This window comes from Ursus americanus, chromosome 16 (assembly GCF_024610735.1).
Source record: "Ursus americanus isolate L20-20 chromosome 16, mUrsAme1.1.p, whole genome shotgun sequence".
Classification (NCBI taxonomy): Eukaryota; Metazoa; Chordata; class Mammalia; order Carnivora; family Ursidae; genus Ursus; species Ursus americanus.
Window position 1 is genome coordinate 44,257,603 of NC_142142.1, and position 18,722 is coordinate 44,276,324.

At 43.7% G+C, this 18,722-nt stretch overlaps 1 protein-coding gene and 1 long non-coding RNA gene across 11 annotated transcripts in view; both read right to left on the bottom strand.

Annotated features, from left to right (window-relative positions):
- The window catches only part of CCDC15 (coiled-coil domain containing 15), a 71,360-nt gene extending 66,114 nt beyond the window's left edge, over positions 1 to 5,246 (bottom strand). For 7 of the 10 annotated variants that reach the window (XM_087868323.1, XM_087868324.1, XM_045798048.2 and 4 more), the window contains exons 1-2: positions 4,985 to 5,246; positions 4,434 to 4,622 (exon numbers count right to left, since the gene is read on the bottom strand). In XM_087868323.1, the coding sequence (XP_087724449.1) occupies positions 4,434 to 4,613 (180 nt within the window). In that variant the 5' untranslated portion in view covers positions 4,614 to 4,622; positions 4,985 to 5,246. The other 3 variants (XM_087868322.1, XM_087868321.1, XM_087868328.1) reach the window with 3 other exon arrangements.
- A 5,133-nt stretch (positions 5,247 to 10,379) lies between these two features.
- LOC123792702 (uncharacterized) lies at positions 10,380 to 13,447 on the bottom strand. The gene is made up of 3 exons (XR_006779763.2): positions 13,380 to 13,447; positions 12,738 to 12,912; positions 10,380 to 10,512 (listed from the first exon to the last, which is right to left on the bottom strand). It is a non-coding gene; the product is annotated as an uncharacterized LOC123792702 (long non-coding RNA).
- Positions 13,448 to 18,722: the final 5,275 nt, after the last annotated feature.

Below are 18,722 nucleotides of genomic sequence, written 5' to 3' on the forward strand. Positions count from 1 at the left end.
TGAGGACAGGAAATATATTTAATTCTCCTTTGTTTCCCCTACAGTATATAATACAGAGCCTTGAACATAAAGGTACTCAGTATTTATGTAATGCTCCATTCCAAAACGTATTCTAAGCAATCTAGAATATTTTATTCCATTTGAGTCCCTGATCAGTATTCACTTCCTCTGAGTGCTTTGAATAACAACCATAGGCATCATAATTAAAAGCAGTTACCATTATTGAAGATCTGCTACAAGACAAGCACTTTAACTACATTATATCACTGAATCCCCAACACTACCTCCAATAGAAGGTATTCTTATCTCATATAGAATGATGAGAAAACTGGGGCTCAGAAAGATTAATCTTTAGTAGTAGCCCAAGATCCTATGGCCGGCAAGTAGCAGAACTAGAAGTTTCTCTGACTCCAATACGTATGCCCTATACTGTACCGCTTTTCTCTCGACTATGTTTCTCTTTCAAAAGGAATCTTCAAATTAAATAAAATCATACTCCTATTGAGCCCTTCTTCTAACACAGTGATTTCAAATTCTAGCTCAGAAGGTGCCCAAATATTTCATAGGCAGTCATTAACTCTCAAAATCAAATGAACTTAAATTCCAATTAAAATTAAATTTTCCGGGGTGCCTGGGTGGCTCAGTCGTTAAGCGTCTGCCTTCGGCTCAGGGCGTGATCCCGGCGTTATGGGGTGGAGCCCCACATCAGGCTCTTCCACTATGAGCCTGCTTCTTCCTCTCCCACTCCCCCTGCTTGTGTTCCCTCTCTCGCTGGCTGTCTCTCTCTGTCAAATAAATAAATAAAATCTTTTTTAAAAAATTAAATTAAACTAAATTTTCCAAGAAATCTACCCATATTCTATACAAGTATATACCATAGGAGTAGAGTGTACAAAACAAATATCAAAAAACAATCAGGTAAAATAATTCCAAAGGAGAGATACAGGTAGTAAAACCTGAACAACTGACCGAAATTAACTCAAGTCCCAGAAGATTAAAGCCATCTTGCTTCTTTTACTTCCATTATCTGTCTGCCCCCTCTTTTACCCCCACGCTGAGATTATCAAACATCTTATTGAAGTATATGATGGATTCCAAACTGAATCTCAACTGTAAACCAAAGATAAGAGTGTACCATATTTTAGAAACATATTTTTCTTAGCAAACACCATTGTGTAAGGCCACCAAAACCCAAAAACATTGTCCCACGTTCTGGAATGTTAGCAGATTCCCAGAGTCAAATAAATTTGAGAAATACTGGGTTAAGCAAAAATAAATACTGTTTCAATTGTACAACTAATTCCTCATAGACTTTTTGAACCCTAAAGACTATCCAAGGGGGCAATATAGAATGAAGTGTTTCTCACAACAACCAAGGAATATCTTTGGATAATTCACATATGATGAAACTGATACTTAGATTACACAGTAGTCTCCAAAGATGATCTTCCTTTCTCCCCACAGTGAATCAATCCTCCCAGTACTTATGCTTTTGTGTAGACATCTCCCACACTGAATGTAGTCTGGCTCTGTATATCCAACAGAACAAGGAAGAAGCATTGGCTCCATGACGTTTTCTGCAAGGTCACAAAGCAACTTCCACCTATAGCTCTTGGAGTGCTCACCCTAGGGGAAACCAGCCACCATGTAAGAATTCTACCCTAAGACTACCATGCTAAGAGGAAGCCCAAGCTAGCCAAGTAGAGAGGTCATGTGGAAAGAGAAAGCATCCAGTAAGCCCCTAGCCTTTCTAGTCATCCCAGCCCAAGTGCCAGATAAGTAAGTGAGAAAGCCAATTTGGACTTTACAGCCAAGTAGATGCCAGATGAAGAACTAAGAAATCCAACTAACAAGCAGAACCCAGTAAACTTGTCTCAGATATCTCCAGCTATTTTAGCTGTCCCAACTGAAGTTTCAGACACCATGTTGCAGACAACCCATCCCCACTGTGCCGGGCTTGAAATCCTGATACACAGTATCTTTTGCTTTATGCCACTAAGATCCAGGTTTGTTATACAACAAGAGATAACCAGATAAATTATAAAATAACGCAACAGCCATAAATGCTGATAGAACAGCAGTGTCTTTTGATGCTAATTTAATTAATGGAAGGGGAGGGAGGTCTGAAGCTACGTATTCTTGACGGCTCCTTGAAACTTTAGGGACAAAAATGATTAGGAGTTTCCCTTTAGAATAAGCATGATATTATGTCTATCACGCTTTAGAAGTAACTGTTCAGCATTTATTCTGAGCTGACAAGAGCTGCATCTGTTAATAAGGGTGGATTCCCCAGACAATATATGCTAAATCGGTAAAGAGTTCTATGAGATGCTTGATCAAATTGCCTTTGACTGGTACTGATCAGAATTTTTTAAATGAGGGAAAGGAGACATGTTTATATTCTTTCCAAGACCAGTATTTTGATTTAATGTTTGGGAACATGAGATTCAATTCTCTTTAACACAGAAAGAGAAAGTTTTGGTGGTTTTCAGGCATTTTGATGCTACATTACAAAGATGTCATAATTTCAGCAATGAAAAAGAGGTGTCACTAACTTAAATACCAAAATACCTTTGTACCAAATCTTACTGATTCTTCTGGGATAAATGTAAGACATTTATCCCTCTTCATTCCTACTTCAACTACCCTTTTTCAAGGCTTTCCCTCTTTATTCCTTATCATTAAGCAAGTCTTGATGCCATACTTCATGGCTAAATTGTTACGATTGCATCCTAATTTGTCCCCCAGGAGCCAATCTATCCCTCACCTCAAAAAAAAATTTGAAGCAATTAACCTAGTCAGAACACTGTTTTATTATGAAATTCATCTGTAAATATTAAACAATGAATGACGTCAATCCCTTATCCAAAATTTCCTGTGGCTCCCTACAGCTCCTTTTTCTACAATCTTATCAACCAGCCCCTTCTAAGCTTCCCACTCCAATCAATCTAATCTACTCTTAGAATCCTGATACACCTTGCTCACTTCCCACTCTCCCCACTCTTCTTGAGAGAATCATCCTCCTTCTCTAAATTCTTCATTAAACTTGCCTGTATCACATCAACTCAAATTCCTATCTTTCTTCTTTAAGTATTATAGTCCTACCATTTAATCATATACTACTTAGATTCTTAAAATCCTTTCTGGTGGGGCACCTGGGTGGCTCAGTCGTTAAGCGTCTGCCTTTGGCTCAGGGCGTGATCCCGGTGTTCTCGGATGGAACCCCGCATCAGGCTCCTCCGCTGGGAGCCTGCTTCTTCCTCTCCCACTACCCCTGCTGTGTTCCCTCTCTCGCTGGCTGTCTCTCTCTGCCAAATAAATAAATAAAATCTTTAAAAAATAAAATCCTTTCTGGTAATAGGCAGAAGAGAAATAAATGAATATGTATGCACATACATAGAAAAAATAAAATGAATGAATATATGACATTGTTTTGTTAGTTAAGATTTACTTTAAACATGTCTCATTTCTTCTCTGAGATCAAGGTCCACTCATATTTTTATCTTATGTTCAGCATTTTGTTGATACATTCAGAAGACCTTCACATAACTTGTGCATTCCATTTATTAGGCATTAAGATAAAGTTGGGGGCATGGTAATAAGATTTTTTTCCTGAGTTTTGGAAGCTCACACTCCATCAGGAAGAGTAGATATGTAAACAACTTACTATAATGTGGTATATGCCACAATAAAATTCCAACAAATAGCTAAGGGGCACAGTTTAGTGAAAGACTATCAAAAATATTCTTACAAAACTGTCCTCCTGTGTCAATCTGCACATATGAGTTATTATGTAAACAGGCACACGTGTAAACTTTGCAAAAGTTTCCCTTCATCTGAAATGCTGTTACCTATTATCTGTACCTACAACATTTCCATTTTTTAAGGACTAACGTACACTATATTTCCACATTCATTCATTGAGTATTTCCTTAAGACTTACTATATGACAGGAAAGGAATGAACAAAAAGTAAAGTTCCCTGTCCTCATGAAATAGTTAAACTTTCTTAGAATCACAGTCAGAATTAAATCTGTTCTTTCCTTATTTTCTGTGTCTGAATCTTACTGAATCTCTACTACACACTTACTAACCTTAAGCAATCAATTAATGTTACATTAAGTGTGGCAACTGTCATCCCTACTACCTTATAGGGTGCCTGCAAGATGCTGACAGTGCCTATGTCTTGTGCATAGCAAGCAATCAGGAGTCTGGGAAATAAACAGTTTTGGCAAATACATGTTTGTTCTACAATCCTAATTCAAGAACATACCTATTTATAACAGAAGAGAAAGGATATCTCCAGAAAGGACTGTTGATCTTAACTAGGTACCAGAGATTAGAGAAGGCTAATATGGGGGGGGCGGGGAGAAAGAAAGAAAAAACAAAAATGGGGGAGGAACCCCACTACATTTGCAACAAACTGACACTCACATATGCTGGGACTTCCGAACTATCTGGCAAGGCAGGTTCCACCCATGCCCCAACTGGCATTATAGCCTGGTTCCTCTCAGCCAGCACTGCCAACACGTCCTTGCTCTTCAGGGGGTTTAAAGCCAGAGGCACCCTTGTGGTATTTCGAGGCTTCTTGAGGGGGGCCATACTTCCTGGCATCTGTGACTCCTGGGTAGGAGAAAGGAGAAGCTTAAAATTTTCAAACGACTGCGCTAAAAGCTCAACCTCCTAAGCCATGAGCACAGGCTCCAGAAAAGGAGAGAAGCCTTGGAGGAGGCAGTAGCCTGGCAGGCAGTAGAAGAATGAGAATTCTGGAGAAGGAAGGAAAGAGGAAAGAAGGGAAGAGAAGTGGGAAGAAATAAAAAGGAAAAGTATAAACACTGCCTTTTGGAAAGAATGGGGATGAGACGGGAGTGAAAAAGGGATCTACTGAGAGAACGAAGGCTGTGCCCACCGGTGGCACCGCGAGAAAAGGGAGGAACGACCGCAGCAGCCAGAAGGAAAGGGGGCTGGTAGGGTGGGGTGGGAACCTGAGCCAGAGGCAGAGTCCAAATAACCGGTATCCGGTTATGGGGGGAAGCGCTGAACGCCGGGGAGTCCCGGGCCAGATAAAAGCTTGTTTCTGAGGCTTCAGGGGGTCCCACTCCTACTGAGATAGCACCGACCCAGTACCGGTGTGTCGCTCGCCACAGACTCAAACTATTCCGGGTACTAAGGTAACCGCCTCCAGTAAACCGCCACCTGGGGAAGGGCCGCCCGGCCTCGACCCACCCCACCCTTCGGGGGCCTTGTATCCGCCCCTTCCGGTCTTGCGTCCCCCTCCCCGGGGCTGGGGAAGCGTGAGGGGCGGCACTTCGGGGGACCTCAAAAACGTCACTTCCGCTTCGTGTCCTACTGAGGGGGTGGGACTTGTGAAGGCGCGAGGAACTGGGCGGCAACTAATGGGTTCGCGCGGCTGCTGGGTAGCGGGCCGGCAGAGGTGGGGCTGGCTGCTGGTGCGCTTGTACTCTCGGCACCGAGACCAGCTCAAATCTTTGAGGAAAGGGTTACGTTGAGCTGAAGAACGCTGACTAGGAGGGACAGGGGTCCCAACAGAGGGAAGCAGAAAAGGATGGAAAAAGGTGGGCCTGGCAGGACTTCCTCGAGAAACAAACTAAGCTAACGGTAAATCATACCAATCCTGTGTACAATTCGTAACATAAAGGCTATTTAAGACATATTCTTATATTTGAACATCGCAGCCTCGCGAGCGGTCACCCTCTCTCCTCCAAACTGCACTGTAATTCAGGGACACTTCATTATTCCTGTGAAATATCCATTCATTCATTCATTTAACATATAATTGAGAGTTTTTTATGCACCAGTACTGTTCTGGGCACTGGAAATATATAGCAGTGAACAAAACAAATATCCCTTGTTCATGGAATTTGTAGTATAATGAGAAGAAACCGAATAAACACATGAGTAAGTAAATGTGTCTGACGCTGACGAATATTGTAGGGTAAGCAGAGAAAGAAGATAAAGAGTGTTGCAGGGAGAGGAAGTGAATTTAAATAGGATGACTAGAGAAGGCTTCACTGAAGGACTTTTTTTTCATTGTTTTATTTATTTATTTGAAGGGAACACAAGCAGGGGAGAGGAGCAGAGGGAGAAGCAGGCTCTCCGCTGAGCAAGGAGCCCAGGGCTCCATTCCAGGACCCTGAGATCATGACCTGAGCGGAAGTCAGACACTTAACCAACAGAGCCACCCGGGTGCCCCCATTGAGGTACTTCTGAGCAGAGGCTCCAATGCAAACTTCCATGATCTAATGGAACAAGCTACTATAATCGTGGAAGGAGAGTTAAATGTTCAGGTAGGGAACAGCAAGTACAATCTCTCCAAAGTAGCTGAGAAACAGCAAGGAGGCTGGTGTGATTGGTACAGAGTGAGATGGAGAGAGTGTTGGGGTAGGAGTCAAAAGTTAGGGGGTGGGCATTCATATAAAGCATTGTAAGCCATGGAAAGACATTGAGATGGGGAATCACTGGAGAGTTTTGAGCAAAGGAAGGCCATAATGTTAGACCATGACTTAAATTTTTAAAAAATCACTGTGGATGCTGTATTGAGAATAGACTGAATGAGCCAGGAGTAAAAGTAGGCCAATTAAGTAGCTATTCCAATAATCCCAATAGGAGATTACAATGCCTTAGATCAGAGAAGTGGTGCTAGAGATGGCGAGAAGTAGTTGGATTCTGGATATATTTGGGAGGCAGGACTTTTGGGACCTGTTGAAAGTTGGATATAGTTGTGTGTGTGTGTGTGTGTGTGTGTGTGTGTGTGTAGAGAGAGAGAGGAGTGTGTGTGTGTGTGTGTGTGTGTGTGTGTGGAGAGAGAGAGAGGAGTCAAGAAAAATTCTAGTGATTTTGTCCTGAGCAATTGAGAGGATGGAGTTGCCATTGCCATTTACTAAGATGGGGAAAATGGCGGACAGAGTATGTTTGGGAGGAAGATCAGGAATTCAGTTTGAGACAGATTAAGTTTTGTTTATCTAATTGACATCCAAGAGGATAGTATGATAAAAGTATCTGCAGAGAGTTCTGGTCTAGAAATACGACTTTGGGAGTTGTTAGATTATGGGTTTAAAGCCAGGAGATGAAATTAAATCATTAAGGGACTGACTCATACATAAGAAAAGAGGCCCAAGGACTGAGCCATGGAGTATTCCAACATTAAAGAGGCTGAAAAGGGGAGGAGAACACAAAGAGATTCGGAAGGATCAGCTAGTAAGCTAAGAAAGAAAACCAGGAATGTGTGATAGCTTGAGAGCCAAGTAAAGGAAATGTTTCATTGAAGAGAACAGACCATTCATGTTAAATCCTGCTGATAGCTCAAATTGGATAAGGACTAAGAATTGACTATTGGGTTAACAATGTGGTCATTGATGACTTTTAAAAGAGCAGTGTTTTTGGAGTAGTTGGAAAGTGAAAGCCTGATGGGGTAGACTTAAAAGAGAAGGGGAGGAGGAATTGGAGACAGCAATTTTAGACAAGCTTTTCAATGAGTTTGGTTATAAAGGGACATAGGGGATGGGTAGCTGCAAGGAAAGATAGGATCACAGGATGATTCTTTTCTTTAAGATCACAGCATGTTTTTTATTGTTGGGAATTGTCCAATAGACAGGAAAAAACACAATGCAAGAGAGAGATGGGAGAATGTCTGCATCTATGTCTTTAGGTGGGCAGAGAGAATGGGATCTAGTGAACAAGCGGAGGGATTGGCCTTAGATAGCAGGAAGAGAAGTTCATTATAACAATAGCAGTGAAAGTAGACTATATACTGGTAATTGGGTAATACAATTATTACCCAATATTATTATGGGAGCTTATGGAAGTTCTCCTCTGACTGCTCCATTTTCTCTGTAAAATATTATTGTAGCCAGCCTACAAGATGGTGTCTCATGGTCTCCACCTCCTGGTATTCACACCCTGTCTAGTCCCCTTTTGCACTATAACAGTGTTGGTCTGTGTAACCAATAAAATAATGGCAGAAGTAATGGTATATCACACCAGAGATTAGATTGTAAAAGATGCTGTGTTATTTCTTTCTCCCTCCCTCCCTCCCTCCCTCCCTCTCTCTCTCTCTCTCTCTCTCATTTTTTCTTGCTCTTGCTTTCACTCTCACTCAGATCACTTGCTCTGAGGCCATTTATGTCACAAGGAGCCCTGTAAAAAGGCCCACATGACAAAGCGCTGAAAGCTTCTGCCAACAGCCCTGTGAATGGTCTTGAAAGTGGATCCTCCAGCGCCATTCAAATCTTCAGAGACTGTTGTCTTGGCCAGCAGCTTGACTGCAACTTCATAGAAGACCCCAAACCAGACTATGTTCCCAGAAACTATGTGAGATAATGTTTGTCGTTTTAACATGCTAAATTCGGGGGTAATTCATTACACAGAAAGTGATAACTAATACAAATAGGAATCAATTAATATAGAGGAAGAGATGTTGGAGGTCTGAGGAAGGAAGATAAGGTCCAAAGTAGTTGTGCAGAAGAGTAGAACCAGAGACTTGTACAATTGCCAGATGGCCTTAAGAATGCATGTGAGATTCATGATTATGAATTTCAAGTGAGACTAGTCAGCATGGTTGAGCATTTTTCTTCAGTTGCATGGTTACAGGCATAAAGTAGGTGAAAAAATTAATTTTAATCAGGGTTGAGCCTTTACCAAAATGTTACTCTCAAGCAAGAAATGAAGATTTAGGAAGTTGAAGAGAGATTAGTGCAAGGGAGTAATTAAATGACTGACCATGAAACTTAAAATAGGTTTTAAGGAAAGGGAGAACAAGTGAGATGTAAGGCACATTGTAAAGTTAGTAGGATGAGGAGATTGAAGGTTCCAGTGGAGGTCTAAGGTTTGTTAAAGCAGGATGCTGGAAGGAATGCCCTGAAAAGATAAGAGGTGGGGATCCAAGAGTGGGATGCTTGAAACTGAGGGTATGGGGGGCTCTGCAGATATCGGTACCGGCAAACTCCATGGTATGACCAAGGGAGGGAGTGCCAAAGTAAATTAAGATCACTGGAGAAAAAGAGGCCATAGAAATGAGGGGCCAAAGCATTGAATGGGCTGTTCCCAAGGTTATCAAAATCACCAAAATATATGACCAGAATAGTGTTGGTGAGAACCGGGAACAATAGTCTTCCAGGAATTTCGAGAAAATATCTGGAGGTTGGTAGAGGAGAATAACTTGGAAAGCAGTGAGTGGTATGGTCTAACAACATTAGATTCAAAGTGAGGGGTGAAGCTAAGAAAAAGGAGAGAGAATGGTTTATAAATAGCAGTGAGCAAGAAGGCAACCCATCCCACCTCCACCCAGAGGGATAGGTAGCAGGAAAGAGCCACCTTTTGAGAGGGCCAGAGGGAGATTGATTTGCATACCTCCAAACACACACACACACACACACACACACACACACACACACACACACGGCCCTCAACACTGGGGAGAAGTGTGATTAGGTAGCTCCTTGCTTTCTCTAAACCTCTAGCTCAAGGTCTGTGCCTCCCACTAGCAGCTGTGCCATTGGTTTCGTATGAATCTATACTCTTGTTATACCCAGGAAGCTTACATCTCGGGCTCTGCTCCCATTTTCTGACCTTTTCACAGGGTTTATCTTCTATATGGCCAGAGTTAGTTTCTCAGCAGGGAACTGTTTGCTCAGGAATGTCTCTTTTCTTTAGAGACTTAAAAGAATGCATGTTTCTGGCACCAGAGTCTTGAGGTCCTGTACCACAGAACTCCTCCCCAGAGCTGGATTAGCTCTGATGTGTACGGCTGGGGGATCCCTGGCCATCTCTGCACAAAGCCCTGAGTCACTGGGTCCTTGGCAGCAGTCCACTCCACACAGAACCAATTGTTTGATGAGCGGCGAGGGCAATTTGCTCTTTGGTCGCCATTATCCTATTTGTGGCTGACAGACCCACACTGGTAGCAGATCAGAAAACATGGTGACCAGTTAGTCCAAAGGGCCGACCCCAAGGAAAATTTCTCTAGAGGCAGGAAATCTGCCTATTCCATGCTCATGGGATCTGGATGTTGAGAACTCAACCCCAGGCAGCTGAGTCATACCTACTTTCACTCTCTTCCCCAAACCTGAATTGGATTTCCCAGGACTAAACAATGTTCTGGGCTATTTTCTGAAAGCAGACGATAGCACTGTCCTTCTTTGATCTTCTTCTTCCTTAGCCACCTCTGCAAATAACCTTCCTAACTGGAATCATTGGTGAGGGTCCTTCTGCTTGCCTATGCAGATCGGGTGTTTGCAGCAACATCTCATCATAAATGGCACAAGTAGCAGATCACTCAATTGTCTCAATAACATCTGCTATCCTGATCTTTGCAAAAGACTCTTTAATTTTGGATTAGAGAATGCAGAAGTCTTTCTCCTTTCTCTGGGTGAATGATTAAAATAAAATCAGCATATGAGACTCAGCGTCTCTCCACATTCCAAAATACTCTTCCAGGAGGGACATAGAGATGCACTTCCCAGATCATTATTCTCTTCCTTTCCATCAAAGACACCTGCAATATTTCAAGGAGATGGTCCAACCACAAGTTAAAGTCCTTCTTATTCCCTGTTGACACTTTTGAGCCTCTGGAGTAAGCTAACTCTCCAGGCTACCCCACCTCCAGACTTTGTAAATAGGTGAGCAAATGAAGCTCTTTATGGCTAATGCCGATTTGCATTAGGTTTTATACTGTTTAGAATGTAAAGAGTTCTGAGATGCACAAAATAGAGAGAGTCAGTTGGTCAAGAGAAGAGAATGGAGCAGAGAAGCAGGAAGATTCAGAGTTACCTACACAAATTGATTCTGGAAGCTGCCCCAGTGTTTGGGCTCTCCTACTCCAGAGCCATACAATACGCCTCTCCTTTGATGGTAACTTCACTGGGTCATCTGTTCTGCGAAGCCAAAGAAGCTTGACTTTGCCTTAAAGTTTGGTCAAAATGATTTTATCTACCTATAGGTGTTATCTATATGATTCACCATACTTTTTTTTTTTAAAGATTTTATTTATTTATTTGACAGAGATAGAGACAGCCAGCAAGAGAGGGAACATAAGCAGGGGGAGTGGGAGAGGAAGAAGCAGGCTCATAGCGGAGGAGCCTGATGTGGGGCTCGATCCCATAATGCCAGGATCACGCCCTGAGCCGAAGGCAGACGCTTAACCGCTGTGCCACCCAGGCGCCCCTGATTCACCATACTTTTGACGGGTTTTGAAAATGTACCTCCTAAAATGCAAAAGTTGCTATCATTAAAGATACTTTAAAAATATGGTGCAAGTTTTTAAAGCAATGTCAGAAGAGGAATCTAAACAACGTTTTCTAGAATAAGAAGCAAGACACTCAAGGTAACTGTTTGGAGAAACCCAAGTCATTAATCTGTGGGTGTTCTGCTTTGATTGTTATAATAATCCACTATTAATAGTCACATCTATATCCCAAACTTCTAGGGACAGTATATTAACAGTGCAGAGCACAGAGCTTTGGAAACAAACTTGAATTTATATTCTAGCTCTGTAATATACTGTCTGTGGTTAAGTCACACAGTCTGAGCCTTTGTTTCTTCATCTGTCAAATGGGAGCAATAATTGGACTTTCGGGACTTTTCTGTGAGAATTAGGGTAATATATACGAAATGTATGATATGTAATAGGTTTTCAATAAATGCTTGCTAATTTTTTTTAGGGAATCAAGGTAGAAATCATCTTTTGTACCTTTAGAGGATTTTGATTTGTCTGCCCAGTGTCCCTGGTAATAGGTATAATAGACTGACCCACCTATGACAAGTCATAACCAATATGGGTCTTAAGTATTTTAATTCCGATTATCTGAGCTCCCCCCAAAATTTCATTACACAATACAAGAAACTTCTCCTTTTTTGCTTCAAATTGTTCGCACTGAACCTCTGTCACAACAAAGAGTCTTGACAGGGGCACCTGGGTGGCTTAGTCAGTTAAGCGTCTGCCTTCGGCTCAGGACGTGATCCCAGGGTCCTGGGATGGAGCCTGGCATTGTCTGGCTCCCTGCTCATCGTGGAGTCAGCTTCTCCCTGCCCCTCTGACCCTCTCCCCGTTGTGCTCTCTCTCTTTCTCAAATAAATAAAATAGAAAGAAAGAAAGAAAGAGAGAGAGAGAGAAAGAAAGAAAGAAAGAAAGAAAGAAAGAAAGAAAGAAAGAAAGAAAGAAAGAAAGAAAGAAAGAAAGACTTTGTTTCTCCCCCTGTTGAGTCTTGTGTATCACAAATCCTTCTTAGTGTCCCTGGACTCATTATTGGGGACTCAATCGTTCTCTTGCCAATTAGGCTTTGTTTTTTAGGTCCTCTTGTCTGCCTTATCCTTCTTTGTTTCACATCTCATTTCAGAGCCTTGCTGTAGTCTACTGACTTTTTACATCTGGGGCTGACTGAAGGCAACCTCGTTCTGGAGTGTCGTATATAAACACTAGACCAAGAAGCACCGCCGGAGTTTGGACTGGGCCAGCTTACAAAATGCAGGACTTTGAACAGGCCACTTAGCCTCTCTGAGCTTCACGATTGTCTTTGGAAAAAAAAAATTCCTGCCACATAGAACTGATAGATTAAATGAAATAATAATTTAAGCAGCAATGCGAATGTATTGGCAATTATACTTGCTTACAGATTGAAATATACCTCTCCCACCTGTATTGAAGCACCTGGACAGGAACCATGCCTTTTGTTCCTTTGCAATGTGCCACCTTTCCCCTTTCCCACACCCCACTTCTCTTACCTCTAGAACATGGAATGCTCTTCACACAGTAGGGAATCATTAGATGCTAGCTAGCTGATTTCCATTTCCGTGCCTCCCTCCCTGGGAGGAGGGGGAGAGGGGGAGGAAGGCAGAGGGAGTGTGGCAGCAAATCCTTCCGCAGGACATGGTGGGTGGGAGGACACCATTTGAGGATCTAGAAGAAGGGAAACAATGAAGGCTTTCATGAGCTGGGGTAACTGTGGCTTCCCCAGGATTTTTCAACCTGTTTTTATTTGAGTACTGAAGTTTTACAAGAACAGAACTCCAGAGATGTTCTCTGAAATGTCCTCACTATATCTTAAATAGGTCAGCAAAAGCATGATCTTTCCAATACTTTAATGCCCATTAATTTCCCCTCTTTGTTCCTCCGGAGAGTTGCTGAATAGGGCACGTTCAGCAACCATGGACACAAGCCTGAGTTCCTCCCAGTTTCTGAGGGGGCAGGAATTCTATTCAGAAGTCAAATATTTACTCTCAGCATAAAAGGCTTTGATGTTTTTCAATTGGCCAGCTGGGAAATGGGAGCACCTCGTCCCCACCTCACTGAACTTCACCCAGGACCCCTTGCCTTCACAAGATCACATACTTTCTCCCAACACACCCCACACTTTTTTGAGATACCATCTGTTTGCAGAAGGCTTTTCCTCTGAGTGACTCCTCACATTTACAGAAATCTGCAGGCAGCAAAACCAAGGTTCAGGACGAAGGCCCTGGGAGGGGCAGAAGGAGCCCTTTGACCCCATCTCCACTTTCTATTTGATATTTCTCAGGAAGGCTACCTAGGAGAACTTTAAAAAGGAAAAGGAAAGACAAAATGTCCTTTGGGAGAGCCATTCCTCGCTGTCCAGGTCCAAAAAAAAAAAGCTTGTTTTGTTCCAAAGAGAGCGAGCTAATCTGTCTCTTGTTCAGTGGTTGCTGGAGCTGCTGGGCCCTGCCTCCTCTCAACACAAAGCCTCACACAAATTCCTTGTTTCCCAGGCAATTTGCTGCAGCTCTACAAATTCTCTGGCTGATGTCGGCATCCTGAGTCCGCCCGCTCTCTCCGTTCTGGCAAACTGAACTTATGACAGGGACAACTCCGGCACCATTCCCGCATAGGTTTATGCAACCAAGAATCAAAAACAACTTCAGCAATCATCAGGGGCAACAGGGGTGGGCGGAGAGGGCCACCTTACATTCTGGAGCTTAGTCCCAGAGTTGGTGCTGGGGGCAAAAGACTAGACCAGGACCAAGACTTGCACATGGGAGGTGGAGTCCTACTGCTGAGCTAGGGAGGTGGTCAGAAGCCCAAGCTTTGCTGGTGATCAGTCTGCATTTCTGATCCAAGTTCTGCCACTGAGTAGCTACAGGACCTTAGTGCGGTGCTAACTTCTTGGAATTTGAAATTTTCTTGTTTGTAAAGTGGGGTTATAATGTCTACCTAAAAGGGCTATTGGGAGAATTAAATGAACAAATAGATATAAAGTGCCTGAAAAGTGAGAAGTAGCTTACACACACACACACATACACACACACACACACACACTGATACTAGTTTTCCATGTTGCATAGCAAGTTGCCACAGATCTAGGAGCTTAAAGCATTATACACCTGTTACTCTACAGTTTCTACGGGTCAGGAGTGCAGGCATGGCTTTACTGGCTCTTCTGCTCAAGGTCTCATCAGACTTCAGTTAACGGGTCAGCTGGTCAACATTCCTCTCTGAAGCTCAGGGACCCCCTCCCAGACTCCCTGGTGGTTGGGAGAATTCGGTTCCTGATTGCAGGACTGAGGTCCCTAGTTTCTTGCCAGCTGTCGGCAGAGGGTTGCCCTTGGCTCCGAGAGGCCACCAGCAGTTCATTTCCACTTGGCCCTTGCTCACCCCACAGTTTCCACCTTCAAAGCCAGTAGGATGACAGTCTCTCTCTGGTCTGCTGAGCCCAGTCTTCCATGACAAAACCTAATCAAAGGAGTGGTCATCCTACCACTTGTGCCATATTCCATCAGCCAGAGGCACAGACACTCTGCAATTCCTGTATTAAACTTTCCTGGAAGTTTTGAAGAAGACAGAGGAGGAAGGGTTTCACAACACAGCTGTGCAAGCTGTTCTTTGATTTTCTTCACTCCCCCACCATGTGGCTCTCTCATGTTCTCTCTCCTTCCTGACTTCTCTCCTCTCTGCTTATCTCCCTCCCCGAATTCCTGTCTATTTATAAAGTACAGCAGTTTACCTTTTTGTTCCTCGACCTTTGATGCTTAAGACCTTACCTCCCCCTCCCTGTGATGTATTTAAATCTTTTTCTGGCTGAAGACAATTCCCACTCTAAGAGGAATTTTGGTGCCATTTGTTGGAAGACTGTTTTTCATTCTGCTCCCAAAGATGATTTATAATCTAACGGAAGAACAGATGTGACTCAATACCAGGAAGTGAGTGGAGAGAAAGAGAGGTGAGTGCTAAATATAAAAATTACCACTGATGTTATGGTCAACAAGGCCAGAAGCTCTCCAGTAGTACCATCAATTTCAGTGCATTCTTCCTAGAGCCTGGAGCCAAAGAAACAGGTGAGGTGGGTGGAGATGTTCTTCAATCTAGCGGTCGAGTTATTAAAATCAGTACTTACCTACCAGTGTGTGTGTGTGTGTGTGTGTGTGTGTGTGTGTGTGTGTGTGTGTGCTACCTCTTCTTGCCTCTCCAATAAAGTAACTTCAGGAGTCCTGGGTTGATCATTTCATAACAGTTTAACTCTGGGCAAGTTACTTAACTTCTCTGTCCCTCAAATTCTTCATCTAAGAAATGAAGAAGTGGGAAAGGCAATCTCAGATGTCTCTTGCTGTGGAGTGAACCTATGGTTCTGCCATTCCTGCTAGACCTTCAGTTCTTTGAAGACAGAACTCATTTTTATGATTCCCCTGCCAGCCTCCCCTGCCCACCAGCATTTCCCATAAGGGTCTATGTAGGGTGGTGGCTTACTCTAAATCTCTAAGGAACTGCCTCCTGTCCTGGGGATGAAACATTTGTGAGTTTAAGTTGACAGGTGTGTGTGTGCGTGTGTGTTTGTGTGTAATGGGGGCTCCGTTCTGAGCCTCAGGGGCCCTATCTGGGTGCTCAGCACAGAGGTCTGAGTACAGCAGGCTAGGGCTGCCATGAGTCAGATCCCAGAGCCCCAGCAGGGGTGCCAAAGGAAGAGTGGCCGGAAGTAACTGTGTGCAGCAGAGCCAGGAGGACTGGGCCATGCTGCTCAGAAGAGGACAGTGCCTTTGGAAATGCATCTGTGAAGTGCTCAGAGGAGAAAGGGGCACGGGTCTCGGCTAAGCAGGGGCATTATTGCCATCACTCAAGCAGTCCGTCTACATCACCTGCTTCAGCAGCCGCATTAAGTCTCACTCAGAATTGGGCCCAGTGAGGAATAAAGACTTGTGAGAATAAAGAGTTGTGGTCCCTGCACTGGAGAATCTCCTGGGCTAATGAGAAAATGGCCTCAGTAACATTTTCTGATCCCAAAGTGGGACATGCGGACTGACACGCATAATAGACTTTGGAAGTTGAAGAAATGTGATATTTAGAATCAGGATATCCCTGTAAAATCAAAGAACAGCCTATCCTCAACAATTAGAAGGACATACTGAAGGATAAAACAAGGGAAGTGAGGACAGGTGAGATAAACGGTATGTTATGTGTGAGAATCAAGTTGGCGAGACCCAATGTGTCTGTAACCCAGCTGCTTATCAGATGAGGCCCCCCCCAAGCAAATCCCAGTTATTTCTGGGAATTCACAAAGAGGTGCCTCATATGTGTTCCCAAACTGGTCTGTCACCTGCAGTAAGGTGCCCTTCCTGCACTCACGCCTCTGTCCCAGCTCGCCTTCACAGCCATCCTTTATTGTACCCAGTGGATTAAGGAGTGCCCCCTCCAATCAATTTCTCATCCCTGCAATATTCAGTAACTGTTTGCTGAGAACCTACTATGTGCCCTGCCCTATATTAGGCAGTAGGACTACAGAGACCAGTAAGACATAGTCCTTCGGTCAGAGTGCTCGCTGGTTTAAGAGTGAAAGACACAAAGGCCGATGACATAAGCTTCATCAGGTCTACTCATCTTAGAAAGACCTGAAGCAAGATCGCACGATCGCTCGTTGGACACTCAGACACACAAAGCAACCACGGTCCCTTGGGCCTTTGCGGCTGGCTGCTGTGACTTGCCACCTGAGTCCCCTTGCAGCCCCCTGGGCAGCAGAGAAAAGCTAAATATTAATCCATCCTGATAAACTCATTCCGACCCACCAGTCTATTCCAACATTCTCTTGAGGAGGCTCAGTCACTGCTGGGACAACTCACGCAGCCACTGCTCATTCAATTTGTTTAGTTTCCTCCCCCAACCCAGCTCCCCTCTGAGGACAGGTGGGGTGAGTCCACGTGGTATGGCTTAGGAGACCTGCTGACAAGTGGGGAGCTGGTGTCTGGGCACCTGTGTGGCATTTTCCCTGCTCCCTGCTGAGCTACATGTTGACCCCCCCTCTACAGCAGTTGGCGGCCCCCAGCTGTTGCCAGTTCCTTGTCTTCTCGGCACTTCTGAGTCCCCTCAAGAGAGCTCGTGGGCACTTTGGGACACTTGCATATTCTGCATGGGTGCAAGGAGCCAAAGGTCCACCCTCAGGGCAGGGGAAGGGTGGGTGTTGAGAAGTTAGATCCCACTTAGGTCTCCTGCTATCACGGTTTTCTTTCCATCATCCTTCAGGCTTAAAAAGGCAGCCTGCAGACTTTCTCTCTTTCCTGAATATCATATCCTCCTTTTACCCTTAGACAATAAGCGTCAAGGCCTAGCCCTCACAGACGAAAGAGGCCTTTTATCTATACCATACAGCAGAAGAACTGTGAGTCTGTCCATGGCTTGCTCCGGGATAGGTGGAAGTGATAGTTAAAGGAAATGAAAATATCCTTTGGGCCTTTACAAAGACTGGCTCATAAGCCTTTTGTCTTGCTGCTGACTCTAAAATACTATTTTAGATGTCAGAAGCTGAATCTTGACTTTTTCTTTTTCATTGTATGTCTGCTGAAACCACACTGACTTTTACCAGAGGCAGAAGTCTAGGAAAAAGTCATAGACACAGAAGTGCAAAATGAAAAAACAAACAAAAAAGAAGAATCTTGACGTATTTCAGAATATTTTTTGCAGTACCTCCATGAAGTTCAAAACCAATGTTTCTCTCCTCGACTCCCCACCCTTTGGCTCAGATGAGTTATGCAATGAGTCTTCAGTTCTAGAAACCTGGCCTACTCAGGCTTTCCCCAGTATGTAAAGACTATTTGGAGAAGTAGCTAGGACATTTACAAGGCTAAGACCAGGCTTAGAGACAACCAAGAAGGGAGCTGTAAACTTTGGTCTCATCAAGATTGCTACAGGAATGAAAGAGAAGAGGCAGCTTTTTTTACGTTTAAAATGTTCTCTCTCTAACAAAGTGTTTCCAAGGCACTCCATTATACTAAATTGTCATCAATCCTCTCAACAATTCTACAAGGAAGCTACACACATCTACAAGGAAGATGTGAAACTGGAGGCTTAAGGAGATTGTAAGCCCAACCCAAGATTTCACAGTTAATGAGCATACATTCCACTGACAGTGCTCTTGAAAAGGTGTGGACACAGTAGTGAGCAGTCAGTTGGAGCTAGGGTGTCTCTCCTCATCACATCCTTGAGACAAGAGGAGGTAAGTAGGTTGTGAAGCTGCTATCAGAACCCCAGGATGCTGGCTATTAGAGTATTACCTTCATCTGTGCTCTGACATGTTCTAGAAAATTGGCTGGATGCAGGGGAATGAACAGAGTGGTTCCTGGAAAGAGGTCCCCAGCATCTATGTGATTCTGTGATAGGAGAGAGAATCCCAAGCAGGACCAGGACAGGAAGGAAAATAATAGAATTCAAGCCATTTTCCAATCTTCTTCCGGGGGCAGAACAGGGATTTTCCATCTCTTCAGCAGTTCTTGGAG